The 14,296-nt window shown below is 49.8% G+C and overlaps 1 protein-coding gene across 2 annotated transcripts in view; it reads right to left on the bottom strand.

Annotated features, from left to right (window-relative positions):
* The window catches only part of ATP2A3 (ATPase sarcoplasmic/endoplasmic reticulum Ca2+ transporting 3), a 36,259-nt gene that overhangs the window by 14,925 nt on the left and 7,038 nt on the right, over nucleotides 1-14,296 (bottom strand). For both annotated transcript variants that reach the window (XM_031591877.2, XM_031591878.2), the window contains exons 2-8: nucleotides 11,409-11,426; nucleotides 11,043-11,125; nucleotides 8,127-8,231; nucleotides 7,301-7,439; nucleotides 5,159-5,239; nucleotides 4,643-4,728; nucleotides 3,387-3,851 (exon numbers count right to left, since the gene is read on the bottom strand). In XM_031591877.2, coding sequence (XP_031447737.2) covers nucleotides 3,387-3,851; nucleotides 4,643-4,728; nucleotides 5,159-5,239; nucleotides 7,301-7,439; nucleotides 8,127-8,231; nucleotides 11,043-11,125; nucleotides 11,409-11,426 — 977 coding nt within the window. The remainder of the gene's footprint in view (nucleotides 1-3,386; nucleotides 3,852-4,642; nucleotides 4,729-5,158; nucleotides 5,240-7,300; nucleotides 7,440-8,126; nucleotides 8,232-11,042; nucleotides 11,126-11,408; nucleotides 11,427-14,296) is intronic.

Genomic DNA, 14,296 nt, shown 5'->3' with positions numbered 1-14,296 from the left:
GCCCCTTAGCCCAACAGCATCACTGTCAGCTCCTGACCTGGCCAGGACAAGGGCACAGCAATGCTCCTGCCTGCCTAATTGTTATTTACGACCCACACTGGAGCCAAAAAGCAATATAATTAACAAATAACATTGGTTGGATGGAATGCACGCTCCCAGCCAGGAGGCAGCAATGCCTTCCTCGCTCCATAGTCCTGCTTGGTGGTTTGGGAAAGTGATGCGGAGACAATTACCCTTCATTTCCAGAAGATTTAATTAATTAAAACTTTCCCATGACCCATCATTAAGGCACAGCTGCATTTAGGATGTTATTTGCTGTGACATTTGCCCCAGTACTGAGCAACAGCCCGCTCTCCTGAGGACAGCATCTGCATTATTACACTCATCTCTGTTCCCTGAGCCCTTCTCTGCGCATCCCTGAGGGGATTTGAAGAAAAGTGCATGGCAAAAAGTGACAGAAGAGACATGGATCCTCCAGTCGCTCACTAACACACAATAGAGCTCGATGAAGAGCCCAAAGATCACATCTCCTTGGGGCAACTGAGTCAGACACTTGAAACAGAGGAAAACACGGCTGAAATTTCCTAAATGGGAGGCTTCAGCAATGCAGCACCTGGTCTGAGACAGCATCAAAAGGGATTCCTGAAGGGGGAGCATCCATTGTGTCTTTTCAAGAAGTCCAATGCCATTGGTCTGCCACTGAGCCAACACCTCCTGACCCCTTCAGAAAGCAGCCTTCCATGCTCAGAAATGCAGGCTGGCCTCACATTTATTAAAAATCCTGAAAACATCCACCCTCACCACTGGTGTTTTTGCATGATACGAGCTCTTTTGTTTTCAAACACAACTAGAAAACAATCAGCACTTCCACAATAGCAACTTTCTTACTAGAAAAGGAAAGAAAAAAAAAAATAAATCATTCCATGTCCTCTATTTTTCCATGCCTATTTAAAATAGGTGGAACCCACAGCAAACAGAGGTTACGTCAGATTTCCTGCCTGCTCCTAACTTGCACGACCAGACATCACAAGGGTATTTGCAGGCTTTTGGGGTGATGTTTCTGGCAGAAAAGGGGCATGGTGCAAGCAATAGGTGTCCATTTATATGTATTTTCTGTGATCTCTTTTAAAAAAAAAGCACACATCAAAAGGCAAGCAAGGCAGGAGAGCTGTTTGGAGTAGCAGAAGGTTGTAATCAGTGTCATTCACCCATCAGCCAGCCCACGCAGCAGCAGTCATTTTCCTCCAATGCCAGAGGTGGCCCCAAGTGACAGCACCCACCAAAAGCCAGCATGGCACAGCCAGCAATGCTGGGAAACCCTGAGCATGCCAGGCATCAAGAGATAACTGACTGGGCTTGTTCTACAGAGGCAGAACAGCTGAATCATGGCACAGCAGGAGGTCCAAACTCATGCAGCATCTCTGCTCAATAATTGAGTTACAGTGCATAAGAGGGTGCTGTAAGTTCTTTGTGATGAGTAGAATGGAGTAGAACAAGAGTAGAGTAGAACAAGAGTAGAGTAGAACAAGGGTAGAGTAGAACAAGGGTAGAGTAGAACAAGGGTAGAGTAGAACAAGGGTAGAGTAGAACAAGGGTAGAGTAGAACAAGAGTAAAATACAGAACGAGTTGTTCTGAGACTCTACAAGAGACTCTACAAAGGTCATTGAGTCCAACTGTTAGACAACTTTGGGGCACACCCAAAGTTAAAACAAAGTTAAGAGCACCATCCCAATGCATAGGGCATCAGCCACCTCTCTAGGAAGACATTTCCAGCATCCACCCTCTTGGTAAAGAAGTTTTTCTTAATTTCTAGCCCAAACCTCCCTGGTAGCAATAGTGTGAAGCTGTTCATGTCACAGCTGAGCAGATCGTCTAGAAGGAAGCTGAGAGGGGATGGCATCAAAAGCCTCACTAAAAGCTGGAAAAACCACATTGCTTCAGCCACTAAGTGGGAGATCTGATCTTCGAAGGATATCAAATGATTTAGATGTCAGACAGCCCGAGCCACCCATAAGGTGAGCAGTGCAAACCACAGCTTTCATCTGATATACTGAGTGGGTTTGTGGCTTGAATGCTTCACCACAGTGCCGTCATCTCCAGCAGACCCAGGGTGTCTGGCACACAAAGACTCGGCCAGCTCAGGCTCTGAGCACATAGAAACACTTGGGATCTACACACCTGTGTCCTGCTGTGCACCCTGGCCACAGGAATGGGTTAAACGTTAACGACTGTTTCTGTGCTCAGATGCTGGGCTTGTCCATCATTATTTATTTTTAATATATACTATTTATTCATACATCATTTGCTTAGTGCCAATGGGAACCTCTCCCTCATGTGAAACACGGACAGCTCTGTCAGCCCCTTGATCCAGCAGGGCCTCCTTGTAAATCATTTACGGGGCAGAAACATCAGACATTTCCAGTCATTTGTGGCTTGTGCTGAGCAAACCAAAGCTTGTGGCCGGTTGCTGCTTCGCTACCCAATTTTCAGTGAGCAGGGAGGGTGGCCAGGGCCATTTTTCCCTTTGGTGACATATTTTCCATGGTTCTCCTATAAAACTGACGCGCCAAGATCATGAAAAAAGCTTTCCTGAGGAATAATGGGGAAACTGAGAAGCACTGGGATGGCCCAGTCTTTCCTAACAAACCACCATGAACAGCTGGACCCAAACCTTACACTGACCCTCCAACTTTGGCCTCACAGATCCCAGTTTTCTAATTTTGTGTGATTTGGAATTTCTCACCAGTTTGGTTAAAACAAAAGGAAAATGGGCAAGGGAGCAGAAAAGGTGTTGACCACATTGGCTTCTCCAGAAGCTGTTTAATACTGAACCCAGCCAGGAGAGATGCTCCACGGAGAGGGAGCCCTGAAACAAGTCCACAGATCTGCACCTCAATGCTAGAGCATTCAGAAAAGCTAATGAAAAGGTGAGATTTCTATTTATGATTGCACCAAGATAAGTCATAAACATCCTCACACCCTGTTGGGCTAGAAGGAAGCTCAGGCCTTCCTACATCGTTAAACAAAATGTCTTACATGCTTACCTTGAAATTCCTAATGAGCAAAATGCAATGTTTGCATGAGGACAAAACAAGATTGAATATTGCAACAGATTGGTGGAGACATCAAGCTCCATCACACCATAACAGAACTCCAGCATCCCACTACAGACATTCTTAACTCAGAAGGCAGTGAGGCACTGGAACAGGCTGCCAAGAGAAACTGTGGGTGCCCCATCCTTGGAGGCATTCGAGGTCAAGCTGGATGGGCCCTGGGCAGCCTGATTTGGTGGTTGGCAACCAGCCCACAGGGCCTGTAAGGTACCCTCCAACCTAAGCCATTCTGTAATTCCATGATACAGCCCCCCAAAATGCCCTGTGCTCACCCGGCAGACAGACATCTGGTTGGTGGTGAGGGTGCCGGTCTTGTCGGAGCAGATGACAGAGGTGCACCCCAGCGTCTCCACCGAGGGCAGGCTTCTCACGATGGCATTCTTCTTGGCCATGCGGCGAGTGCCCAGTGCCAGGCACGTGGTGATGACAGCTGGGAGGCCCTCAGGAATGGCAGCCACTGCCAGGGCCACTGATGTCTTGAAATAGTAGATGGCACCTCGAAACCAGGAGCCACCATGGACAGGGTCACTGAAGTGGCTGATGTTGATGACCCAGACGGCGATGCACACCAGGAAGATCACTTTGGAGAGCTGCTGGCTGAACTCATCCAGCTTCTGCTGTAAGGGGGTTTTCTCAGGCTCTGTCTCCACCATCTGGTTTCGGATCTTCCCGATCTCTGTGTACACCCCTGTTGCAATGACGATTCCCACGGCCTTCCCAGCTGCGATGTTGGTGCCCTGGGAGGGATGGAAGGGGGCAGTGAGTATATGGGCATGAAAACCTCCCAGTCTGAGCAAGGAAATGGGCTGCTTCTTGTGAAAGGGGAATATTAGATCTTAGGATCATCTTAAGAAGAAAATGAGGCATCGGGCCTCCTGGGTTCTTCATCTGCTAAAATCTGGGTGAGACTCATACTAAACTCATGCACGGTCCCTGACTTGGTTAGAGAAGAGTGAACTTCATCCCCAGAACCAAATTCCTTCAGCCATAAGGAGCCCTCTCAGCCCAGCTGAGATGACTTATGTTGAATGAGAGCACTTCCAGTGCTCTGATTCTTCAGGAACCCCGATGAACTCAGGCAACCTGCCCCTCTTCTTCTCTATGATGGGAGGACAGCTTTGACTTCACGCAGTTCAGGGCCATTTTGGACTTGACATAAACCCACCACAAAGCAGCAGGTTGAACACTTGAAAGAGTTCTCATTCCTCTCAGGTTTGACTTCTGTCCAAGGGGCATGAGCAAAGAGGAAACTCAAACCCACAGCAGCCCCAGGTTCAATCACAAGCCTTTTCCTCACCAGCAACTCACCCTATGAGATACAAAACCAACTGAGATTGCCCAGGATCTAAGAGCAACATATGCCAAATGAAATTTCATGGAAGCAGCCCTCCGTTTTTATGGATCTGGGACCCTTTTTACATAACTAGGATCAGCATGCAGCTGATACTGGTCCCTGCCCATAGACCTCCCATGCTCATCGGTCTCTTTGCCTGGTGTCTGCAAAACCACAAGAAAGGTGGGGACTTACAGAGAAAAGCATGTTCTTCTTGTCCTGGTTGACAGCACGGGGGTCAGGGATGGGGTCAGCATGTTTGATCACCGACATGGACTCCCCTGCCAAGACAAGAGCAGGGAGACTGTAGAATATCACAGAATATCCCAAGTTGGAAGGGAACCACAAGGATCATCGAGTCCAACCTCTGGCTCCACACAGGACCACACAAAACCCAAACTTGATGCCTGAGCATGCTGCCCAAACACTACTTGAACTCCAGCAGCTCGACCAACAGTGGTCACCATGTGGTGGCTACATGGTGGGACTGGGAAACCTTTGTGAGACCATAAACATTGCATGGGAATGCCCCACACTTAGCATTTAGCAGAGCTTTGAATGATATACTGAAAATGATGAGTCCTAAAATCTCATTCCTCCACCCATTTCTCACCCCAGCAAAATGCTCAGCCCAGCCCCAGCCCCAGATTTCACTCCTGGCAGTGGACAGAGGCCATATCTACCTTCAGCATTTGCCCCACCTGCACACACCTGTGAGGATGGACTGGTCAACCCGCAGCGTGGTGGAGCGGATTTCGATGATGCGGATATCTGCTGGTACCTTGTCACCAACTGCAAGGAAAAGAGCAGAGCAGCTCAACCAGGGGCTGGGGAAGGGGCATGGTGAAGCCCCAAGATGCTCAACAAGATCATTCCAGGAGCTTTCACAGCCAGAACAAACAGTCGTTCCTGGGTTACCCAGTCTAGCAATCATGGGTGGAAGCATCCTGGCCAACTGACAGCCACTGTTTGCTGCCCACCAGGGCACATGTTCAAAAAAAAAAAAAAAAAAAACACAAAAAGAAAAAAACCCACAACAAAACCTGTTGAAAACTGCTTTCCGGCTGGATTTCTTCCTCGCAGATTCTTGGCACGTCATGGCTCTTCCTCATGTTCCCTTATCGCCCGAACACAACGGCTTTTCGGAAATATTGAGATCAGCACAGCCTTCACTCGTAACAATTCACATCACATTGCGCAATGCTCCGGCTTGGCTGCGACCAAATGTCTCCAATCCCAGATTTTAAGGAGCGCTTCCTCCCGAGGCTCGTAAAATCCTCCCGAGCTCGGGGCCGGGCTGCCCTGGCACTGCTCCACTGCACAGCTGTGTAATCCAGCTGTTGCTTTTGGATGATAAATGCAGGGACCTGCGGACACCCCCAAACTTCCTCCTGCGAAGGCTTTGCAGCCACCCGAGGGAGCTGGATCTGCTCTAAAGGAGTAAATGGCTCTTTCTCCCCCATGGGAAAGGCAGAGAGAGTTTGCAAAACATCAGTGGAGCCTGCAGGCTCACAATCTGCTGACAGCATCTACGGAGACCCGGAGCCCTGGTGTTATGGGGGTAGCATCTGCTCAAGGGTAGATAGCATGATAACCTTACATGGCAGGACAGATATCCCACACCAACCCGTTCGATGGGTTATGGGACGTGCAGTGCTGCAAATCCTGCACAGAAGGAAGTTTGGGGGTGTCTGCAGCTGAACAGGTGACGTTTTACCCCTTCCCCTAAAAGCACATTGCTGTCTGCAATGGAATAGCAGAGTTTCTGATCCGTGCTGCCAAATACGTTGCATTTGCACACACAAAGAGAAGTTGCTCCTTCCTGCCTGCACTCGCTCTGCCATCTCTGGGACATCACCTGGATGTAGATGTACACTGCTTGTTTCAAGCCACTGCTCCTGCTGTACTCCCCACTTGTCCTCTCATGAGCCAAGGGGCAATATTCCTCCTGCCAATGTCTCCATTACACTTTCTGACTTCCTCACAGCCTGACAGGTTCCTTGCTCCTTGTTCTAACCTACCCAAACCCAACATTTTCTAATTCATTTGCTACTAATCTGCAATCTCCTCCAGAAAACAGCTCATTTCTTTCCCTCCCAGTTACGATACTGGCTGTGCCATTAAAAAGTAATATTTAGTGGGTGATGGTAAGCAATAAGCACTTGATTTGGGGCAAGTTGGCAAGTGGTGCTGGACCCCGTGGTGTTTTGGCATTGCAATAGCATTTCCCTCATGGGATGGTGAACAGGAAGGAATTGTGCCTGGGAGGGCTTATGAGAGCCATCTGCAGCCAGCCCCTGCACGTCACAGGTCTGTCTCCTGTCCCTAAAAGCTATTGCAGATCCCAGGACCAGGACAGACCTGGGGCCGGTGCAGGAGATCCTCCATCTCAGCCTCCATGCACTATTTTAATGTGCATCTTCCAGCTGAAGTACAACTGGAAGACATAAATAACAGCACGCTGGCTCAGAGTGGGAGGGATTGCAGCTTGTTTCCACTAGCAGGGCCATGAGGAGGAAAGGAGAGGATTAGCATAGGGGCTCTGGGGGTTTACAGCATAGTTTAACACACAAACAACATAGGATAAGCAGAATGCATTGCTTCCCTATAATGGTGAGGCAGGTAGGAAATGCTGAGGCATCCGAAACGCAGAGAGACCCAAAGAGAAGAGTCAGAGGGGGCCTGCGATGTCAAAATCCAGAAAATGAGCTCAGTGAGAAACGTGGAAGGAAGCCTCTTCTTCTGGAAACCCCATTTCCTGAAGACACACTCTCACCCTACCACAACCAAGAGCCACGAGGCTGCCATCCTCATGCCAACATCTCCTTGGCTCCTTCCCATCCCATGCCCTACCTGCCACCTCCACGATGTCCCCAGGGACGATGTCGCGGGCACGAATCCGCTGCACCCCGCTGCGGTCGGCACGGATCACCTTCCCCATCTCGGGCTCATACTCCTTCAGGGCCTCGATGGCACTCTCAGCATTCCTCTCCTACAGGTGGAAGAGCAGAGCTGAGGCAGTGGGGCTGTCCAAGTGGTAGATGCTCTATACAGCAGTCACGGGTGCACCCAAATCCCATCCCTAGCTTTAGCACCCATCTGCTGGGGCCAGTTCTGCCTCTTCCCCAGCCGCTCCTGTTTGCTCTGAGATGATCTCTGCTGCAATAAGTCACAACAGGGTCTGGAAAACTTTTTGGATCTTTGGACCACGGCCAGAAGGTAAGCAGTGTACACTGGGGATGGCAAACAAGTGCTGGGACTCATAACTACAACAGCCGTCAAAGTGAGATCGAAGAAATGAACCTGGAGGCCACCAAGAGATAACGGCTTTGAGTCGTGCCAGGGGAGGTTCAGGTTGGATATTAGGAATAATTCCTTCTCAGAATGAGTGGTGATGCATTGGAACAGGCTGCCCAGGGAGGTGGTGCAGTCACCGTCCCTGGAGGTGTGGCACTAAGGGACATGGTTAGTGTGCATTGTGGGGGGGTTGGTGGTCGGATCGGATGATCTTAGAGGTCTTTTTCAACCTTAATGATTCTATGATTTTATCTGCACAGAGCAGTACAGCCAACACTGAGCTGAACCCTTTAGAAATGAGCTTCCAAAGGCCAGAAGCCACCAGACCTTCAACCGAAGTTCCAACCACACTGAGCAGAGACCTGCAGGGACTGTCCCTTACCTGCCACACGCCCACCACGGCGTTGGCAATCAGGATCATGATGATGACAATGGGCTCCACGAAGGCTGTCGTGCTCTCCTCTCCTTCTTCAAACCAGGCCAGGATCTGGGGGCATGAGAAGGGAACAGCACAATTGAAAAGAGCACAGCACAATTGAAAGAACAAGCTCCAAAGTTCCAAGACTCTAAAGAGAAGACAGCCAATACAGCACAGACTGACCCTGCAGCTCCTTCCAACTTCGAGCCCCACTCTCCATCCCATTAAGACCCAACACCATAAGGCAAACAAAGCTCGCACAAAAACATTTTCACTCCATTTAACTAGCTGTGGACTTGTGTTGTGTCAATACAACACCTGGCTGCTCTGCTGCAGTGAGCACCAGCACACAGAACCTTTGACACAGGGGTTTGTGTTGCTCTCACCTTGAGCAGATAACAACATCTCACCAGCCAACACATCACTGCGTGTTATTCTGGGAATGCATTTTATCTTGCAGGGGTCCAACCTCCATCCTTATCCTAGCTGTTCACTTATCCTGTGGTTGTTCAGCCACCCAACGCTCTCAGGCTGTTAGGATTTATGATGCCAGCACTAAAACCTTTATCCATAATGTTGTGTCTATATGAGATGGGAGCCTGAAATAAATGCTGCACAACTTGGTGCAGCAGGAGATGGCTCATGCAGCCAACACCAGGGCTGCCCAAACTGCAGGCTCAGGTACAGCCTGTGGGATGATCAGCCCATGGGAAATGGTGGTGATCCTGAGCCAGTTGGGATGTGCCACCCCAAAATCACCACTATGAACCTTGGGATTTTGGAAGCCTCCCTATGTCCCTAGTGCCTCATTAGTCCCGCTGTTTCACTGCCAGGGTTCTCTGTTTAATAACTGAAAAATCGTCTTATATTCAGCTAAAAAAAGCTCTTGTTTTTCTGGTTCTCCTCCACACGCATGCTAAGGAGAGGGTGAGCATTCCTGCCCTTCCTCCAGCAGAGACAGTACCACGGTCTGCTTTTCCTGGGAAATTCAGAGGAAATGCCTATTTTTGAACTAAATAGAAAGAAAGAAAGAAGAATTACTAAAATGAAATTGGTCAGCTGGTTACTAAGGCAGCCGAAAGGAGAAGACATGAGACACGAATTCACCACCCTGCTGCCAAATGCCCTGAACAGCAGCACTCAAAAAAATAAGTATTTCTCCAGCTTGGTGGGAAATATATCCTAACAGAGCAACTCCCAAGGTAAGCTGTGGGCAAAGCCAAGCTAAAAGCCATCTTTGGAGAGAGGTTTCCAGGCACTGATTTCACTGCAAAGGAAATAGTGCAACCTCATCCCCAAAAACTCCAGTGGGAACCACTCCCCATTTCAGCTCAGTAAGCATGGGGTGCAACGCTCAGGCACTGCAAATAAGGACCACATCAGCAAATAAGGACCAGACCAGCACCTGGCCAGCAAGGTGCTGCTGTTGCTGAGCATTTCCAAGGCACCAAGGCTGAAGCGAGCTCATGCTGCAGTTATTCAGTGACTTGGCTAAACACACAAACGCTGAGTTCATCTGATCCCATGTTGCCTCCCTGCATTACTGAGCATGGAAAGGATCACCAGTGCCACGGGCTCATGGAGCCTGGTGATGTGAATCCTGGCTCCTGCTTGGAGCATCTCCCTCATGTTGAAGACAAGCTGCAGAAAAGGAAATGCTCGGAGATGGCAATAGCACCAGATAGACCCTACCAGGAGCTCCTTCCAGTGCCATTCCCCACACATCAACTGTGGTTAAAAGCAAAGCCAGAGCCATGCATTGTGCCTGCCATACGCAGAACCTTTGCCCAAGGCACTGGGATGCCCAATGCCTGCTGTCTGTGCCAGCAGGATGGGAAGGATGTGAGCAGCAGGCGAGAGGCAGCGCCCACGCAAGCAGCCGAAACACTGCCAGGCCAGAGGAAGAACAAAAGAAAAAATACATGGAACAACAGATTGGATTTTCATTTCTAATCCAAAATGCAAATGCCTGCATGCAGCAGTGGAAGGGCTTCAGGAGGAGATGTTAGATACTCCAAGCAGGAAAGCCACCCTTGGGGTGCCATCAGTACTTTCCAAAACTTCCAAGGAAAAGATACAAAGGGAAGCAATTTCCCCTAAATGTTTCAACCCTCATGCATGGAGAGGCCAAGGACACATACTGGGCAAAAAATAGTATTGAAAATAAATTAGTGAGAATTAGTGTCCCCTAATTTAGTAGAGCTATAGGTGATGTAGAAAATCACAAGCTGGATGCATGGGGGAGGACAGACTATCGCCCAAATAGAATCACAGAATCATGAAGGTTGGAAAAGACCACCAAGGTCATCTGGTTCATCCATCAACACATCACCGCCCACTTGCATGAATGACTTGAATGAAAGGAATCAAGGCTGCCAAGCTATCACTGAACTGCGGCAGAAGAATCTGGCAGTGGCAAAGCTTCAAGCCATGCAGATGACTGTAGGGTTTCTAATTTAATTCATGCTGTTGGCATTCACTTTGAACAGCAACGCTGGGGATCAGCTGATAGAACCAGTGCCCTTGGGCCTCCATCTCCGGTGTAGTCAGAGGGTGGTGGGATATGGCTTTGGGATGGATGGATGGATCAGCACTGCTGAGAAATCCTACAGTCTCACCTCCAAGATATGTGCAGTGTTGTCACTAAGCCCTGTGCAATCACTGCACTGCTGGTACATCTTCATCCAACCCACGTTCCTCTGTCCCCTTTGCTATTACTCCCCCCACAACAAAACAACCAAGGTCCATTTCACCAGCGCTGATGGAAATCTGATGCTCCCCTCACACCCCACATCTCTCAAGCACAGGGATACAGGTCCACATCCCCTCCTCCCCTGAGCCCCAATGGGGCTGCGCCAGCCCTGAGCCCGCAGTACTTACAAAGGAGAGGAATGCTGCCATCAGAAGGATGCGGACCAGGAGATCTTCAAACTGCTCCAGCACCAGCTCCCAGAGGGACTTTCCTGGTAGGAAAACACAAACCCAAGCACTGTCAGTGCTCCAAGGGCTACAGTGAGGAGGTAACTGTGGCCACCAGCACTGATGGGACCGTCCCCCACTGCAGCAGGGCTGCTCCTGTCCAAATCTCTGTATTTCTGCTCCCACCTGGTACCCCTTCTGTCAAAGGAGGGCTCTGCTGCCAGCCCCACTGGCTCTGGGATTAAAACCAGGACTAAAATAAAGGATCCCAAACATTCCCCTTCCTGCATCCCAGCCTCTCCCATCCTGTCTTGCCACGCAACTCACCTTCTTCTGCAGGGAGCTCTGTGGGATTCCACCCGCCGCCCAACAAGCAGAAAAGAAAGGAAGACATGGGGAGAAAAAAGAATAAGATTAATCAGTGATTTGGGAGCAGAGCAGAAATCCCTCGCCTTACACCCCAGCAGCCCATTGAGTATCCCAAAACTCCACCAAGTACCCCAAAGCACAGCTTCTTTTGCACACATCCCTGCATGAAGAAAGCTGGTGATCGAACTCCCAAGTTTGACATCACACCAACAGCAGTGGGTGCTCCCCTGCCAGGGAAATGTCACTTCTCTGCTGCAAACGGGAACCATAAGTGTTTATTCCTGCACTCAGCTTGCCTAAAAACCTACAAAGGGCTCAGTGCCTGCAGGAGATGCTGTCTCCAAATCTGGGACAGGAAGGTCCAACCACCCCATAAGATGCACTGCCAGAGACTCACCACAGCCCCACCAGAGCCCATTTTATGTTTCCTATCACTCAGCTGTGTTTTACAGCCTCCAGCTCCCTAGGAAGGAAACTCAAAGTGAATCTTGGGCTGGTCCAAGCTGGTCCATCAGGTGGATTCACAGCACCTGCACCACTCCCACCCAACCCCAGCCCCAAAGCAGTGCTTATAATACCCCAATAGCTACGTGCTGTCAGTAGGGATCAATCCTATCTCATATCAATAGGGACATCAACAGAGAGGCAGTGGATCAGGCTCCCTAGAGCTGTGGGTGCCCCATCTCTGGAGCTGTTCAAGGCTGGGTTGGGCAGCCTGAGCTGGTGGGGAGCACCCAGCCCATGGTAGGGGGTTGGAACTGGATGATCTGTAAGGTCCCTTTCAATCTAAACCATTCTATGATCAGTAGGGTCATCACTGAGGCTCATCAATGAGGGGACAACCTGCCTGACCAGGAAGCAAAACAGCTCGGCTGCTTTCCATGGTCTATTTTCATGCAAAAAAATGAGAAGAAAAAAAAAACAACAACACAACACACAAACAAACACAGCAAACAAACAAACAAACAAACAAACAAACAAACAAACTCAACAACCTTTGCTGAGCAAAACAGCGAAAGCAAGAAGCCTGTGTGCATTTTCACTGCAAACTGCTGGCAGAAATGCTTGCTATGGGGTTTTACCAACTCAAGTCCCTCCCAAATAACGATGCTCTGAAGCATGCTGCCATGAGGAGCCCGCACTGTGTGACATGCCTGTTGTTATTTTCACAGCAAAAAGAAAAATCTCCTGCTGGAGTGACTTCAGCAGCTCAACCACTCTGCAACATATCAAGAGGAAGCTGCTCTTCTCCCTTCTGCATCCAGCTTTCCTCCCTGCCCCCAGCTTCCTCCCCCAGCCCTGCCACCCAAACAAGGGCATGGAGAGCCCTGCTGCCTTTTTCCCATCCCTGCTATGCTGTAAGGGTGCAGGGTGAGAGACCTGGGGGCCAGGCAGCTCCCATCCCATCCCAGCTGCCCAGATTGCTGCCTGCACTCCTCCCATGCATCGTTTGCATGAAGCAGCCCCAAAGCTGTTTGCAGAGTGGGGACTTTGCATAGGCTCTGCAGATGCCAACATGAAAATGGGCAACGTGAGGCCAGGAGGAAGCCAACAGCCCACTGACTGCATCACCATCACCGTCACCCAGAAAAAGCTGATTTGAGCACGCTGAGAGCTGAGCACACCTCTGAAAGAGACACTTTTTCCCACCTCCCTCCATGTGACAGCCGGGCACAGCCACATAGGTGCCACCCAACCTGGGGGACATCCTGCCCTGCGTTCCAGGTCAAAGCACAGCACTCAGATATGGCAGGGTGCTGCTGGAGTTGCATTATAGAACTCTTCAAGGGGCACGCTCGGATCCCCAGCCACGAGCACCTTGTGTGCTAAATGCTAAAACACCACCTCCCCAACATTTCAGGATAAGATCTGATTTTCCTCATGGGAAACACAACTGCTGCCAAGCAGGGAGGGATGGGGAGCATCCCATTGGCAACCATGCAGCCCCACACAGGCAATGGGGTCACCAATCTGGCTCCAACAAACGTCCTTTCAGCTGTATTTCTATGTTGTAAACTCTTTTTTTGTGGGTTTTTTTTTTTTTCCTTTTATTTATTTTTCCTTATGCAGGGAAGGGGAAATGGATGGGTAAAACAAGCAACGCATCTGATTCCCGAACCTCGCCAACAGGCAGGAAAAAGTGGTGAAAAGAATAAGAAAAACCCTAAAATAGCCCCAGCTGGGACAGCAGCCCTGTTTGTGACACAAAGCAGAGCTGCTCTGGGATCCTTCAGGTGCAGAACACGTTGTTATTGGAAGCAGCCACACTTCCGAGCCCCCATCCCTGGGTCCCCATCTCCACAGTGCACCTAATTGAACCTCTATGGGAGAATGCTGTTGTGTCACATCTTGTGACAGAGTGACCTCAGGGTAGATTTGGGCACTGCTGAGCTGAGTTGGTGGATTTACCCCCCAAAAAGTCCCATACATCAAAAAAAAATCATGCAGCCGTGCATGCAAAACATGGACAGGTTGGGGCTGCCCCAGTGACCAGCCAAAGGTTGGTGCATAGAGAGGGGGCAGAAAATCCCCTCTTTGGGGTTGCAAACCCCAACCACCTACCCATGCAATTCAAACAAAACAACATAATTTTGGGGTGCAAGCAAAGTTCAGCCAACGAGCTCATCCTCACTTTGCCTGAGCTCTGCTCGCACCCCAACCTGCCCAGGATGCTGTCCCTGTCCCCCTTTCCTGGCCCCATGAGCCAAGCCCAGGGCATGCTCACCCTATCTGTTCTATAATCAGGGATCCTAACACTCACCCCAAAGCTCACCATGCAGCATCGATCTCACAGCCCAGGGGTAAGGAATAAGGACAATCCTGCCCATCCCATCCCCAAATCCCCT

The sequence above is a fragment of the Phasianus colchicus genome, chromosome 21 (assembly GCF_987193195.1).
Source record: "Phasianus colchicus chromosome 21, bPhaCol1.hap1.1, whole genome shotgun sequence".
NCBI classification, from domain to species: Eukaryota; Metazoa; Chordata; class Aves; order Galliformes; family Phasianidae; genus Phasianus; species Phasianus colchicus.
Note: the sequence above shows the minus strand (reverse complement) of the source record. Positions and strands in the feature narration are given on the sequence as shown.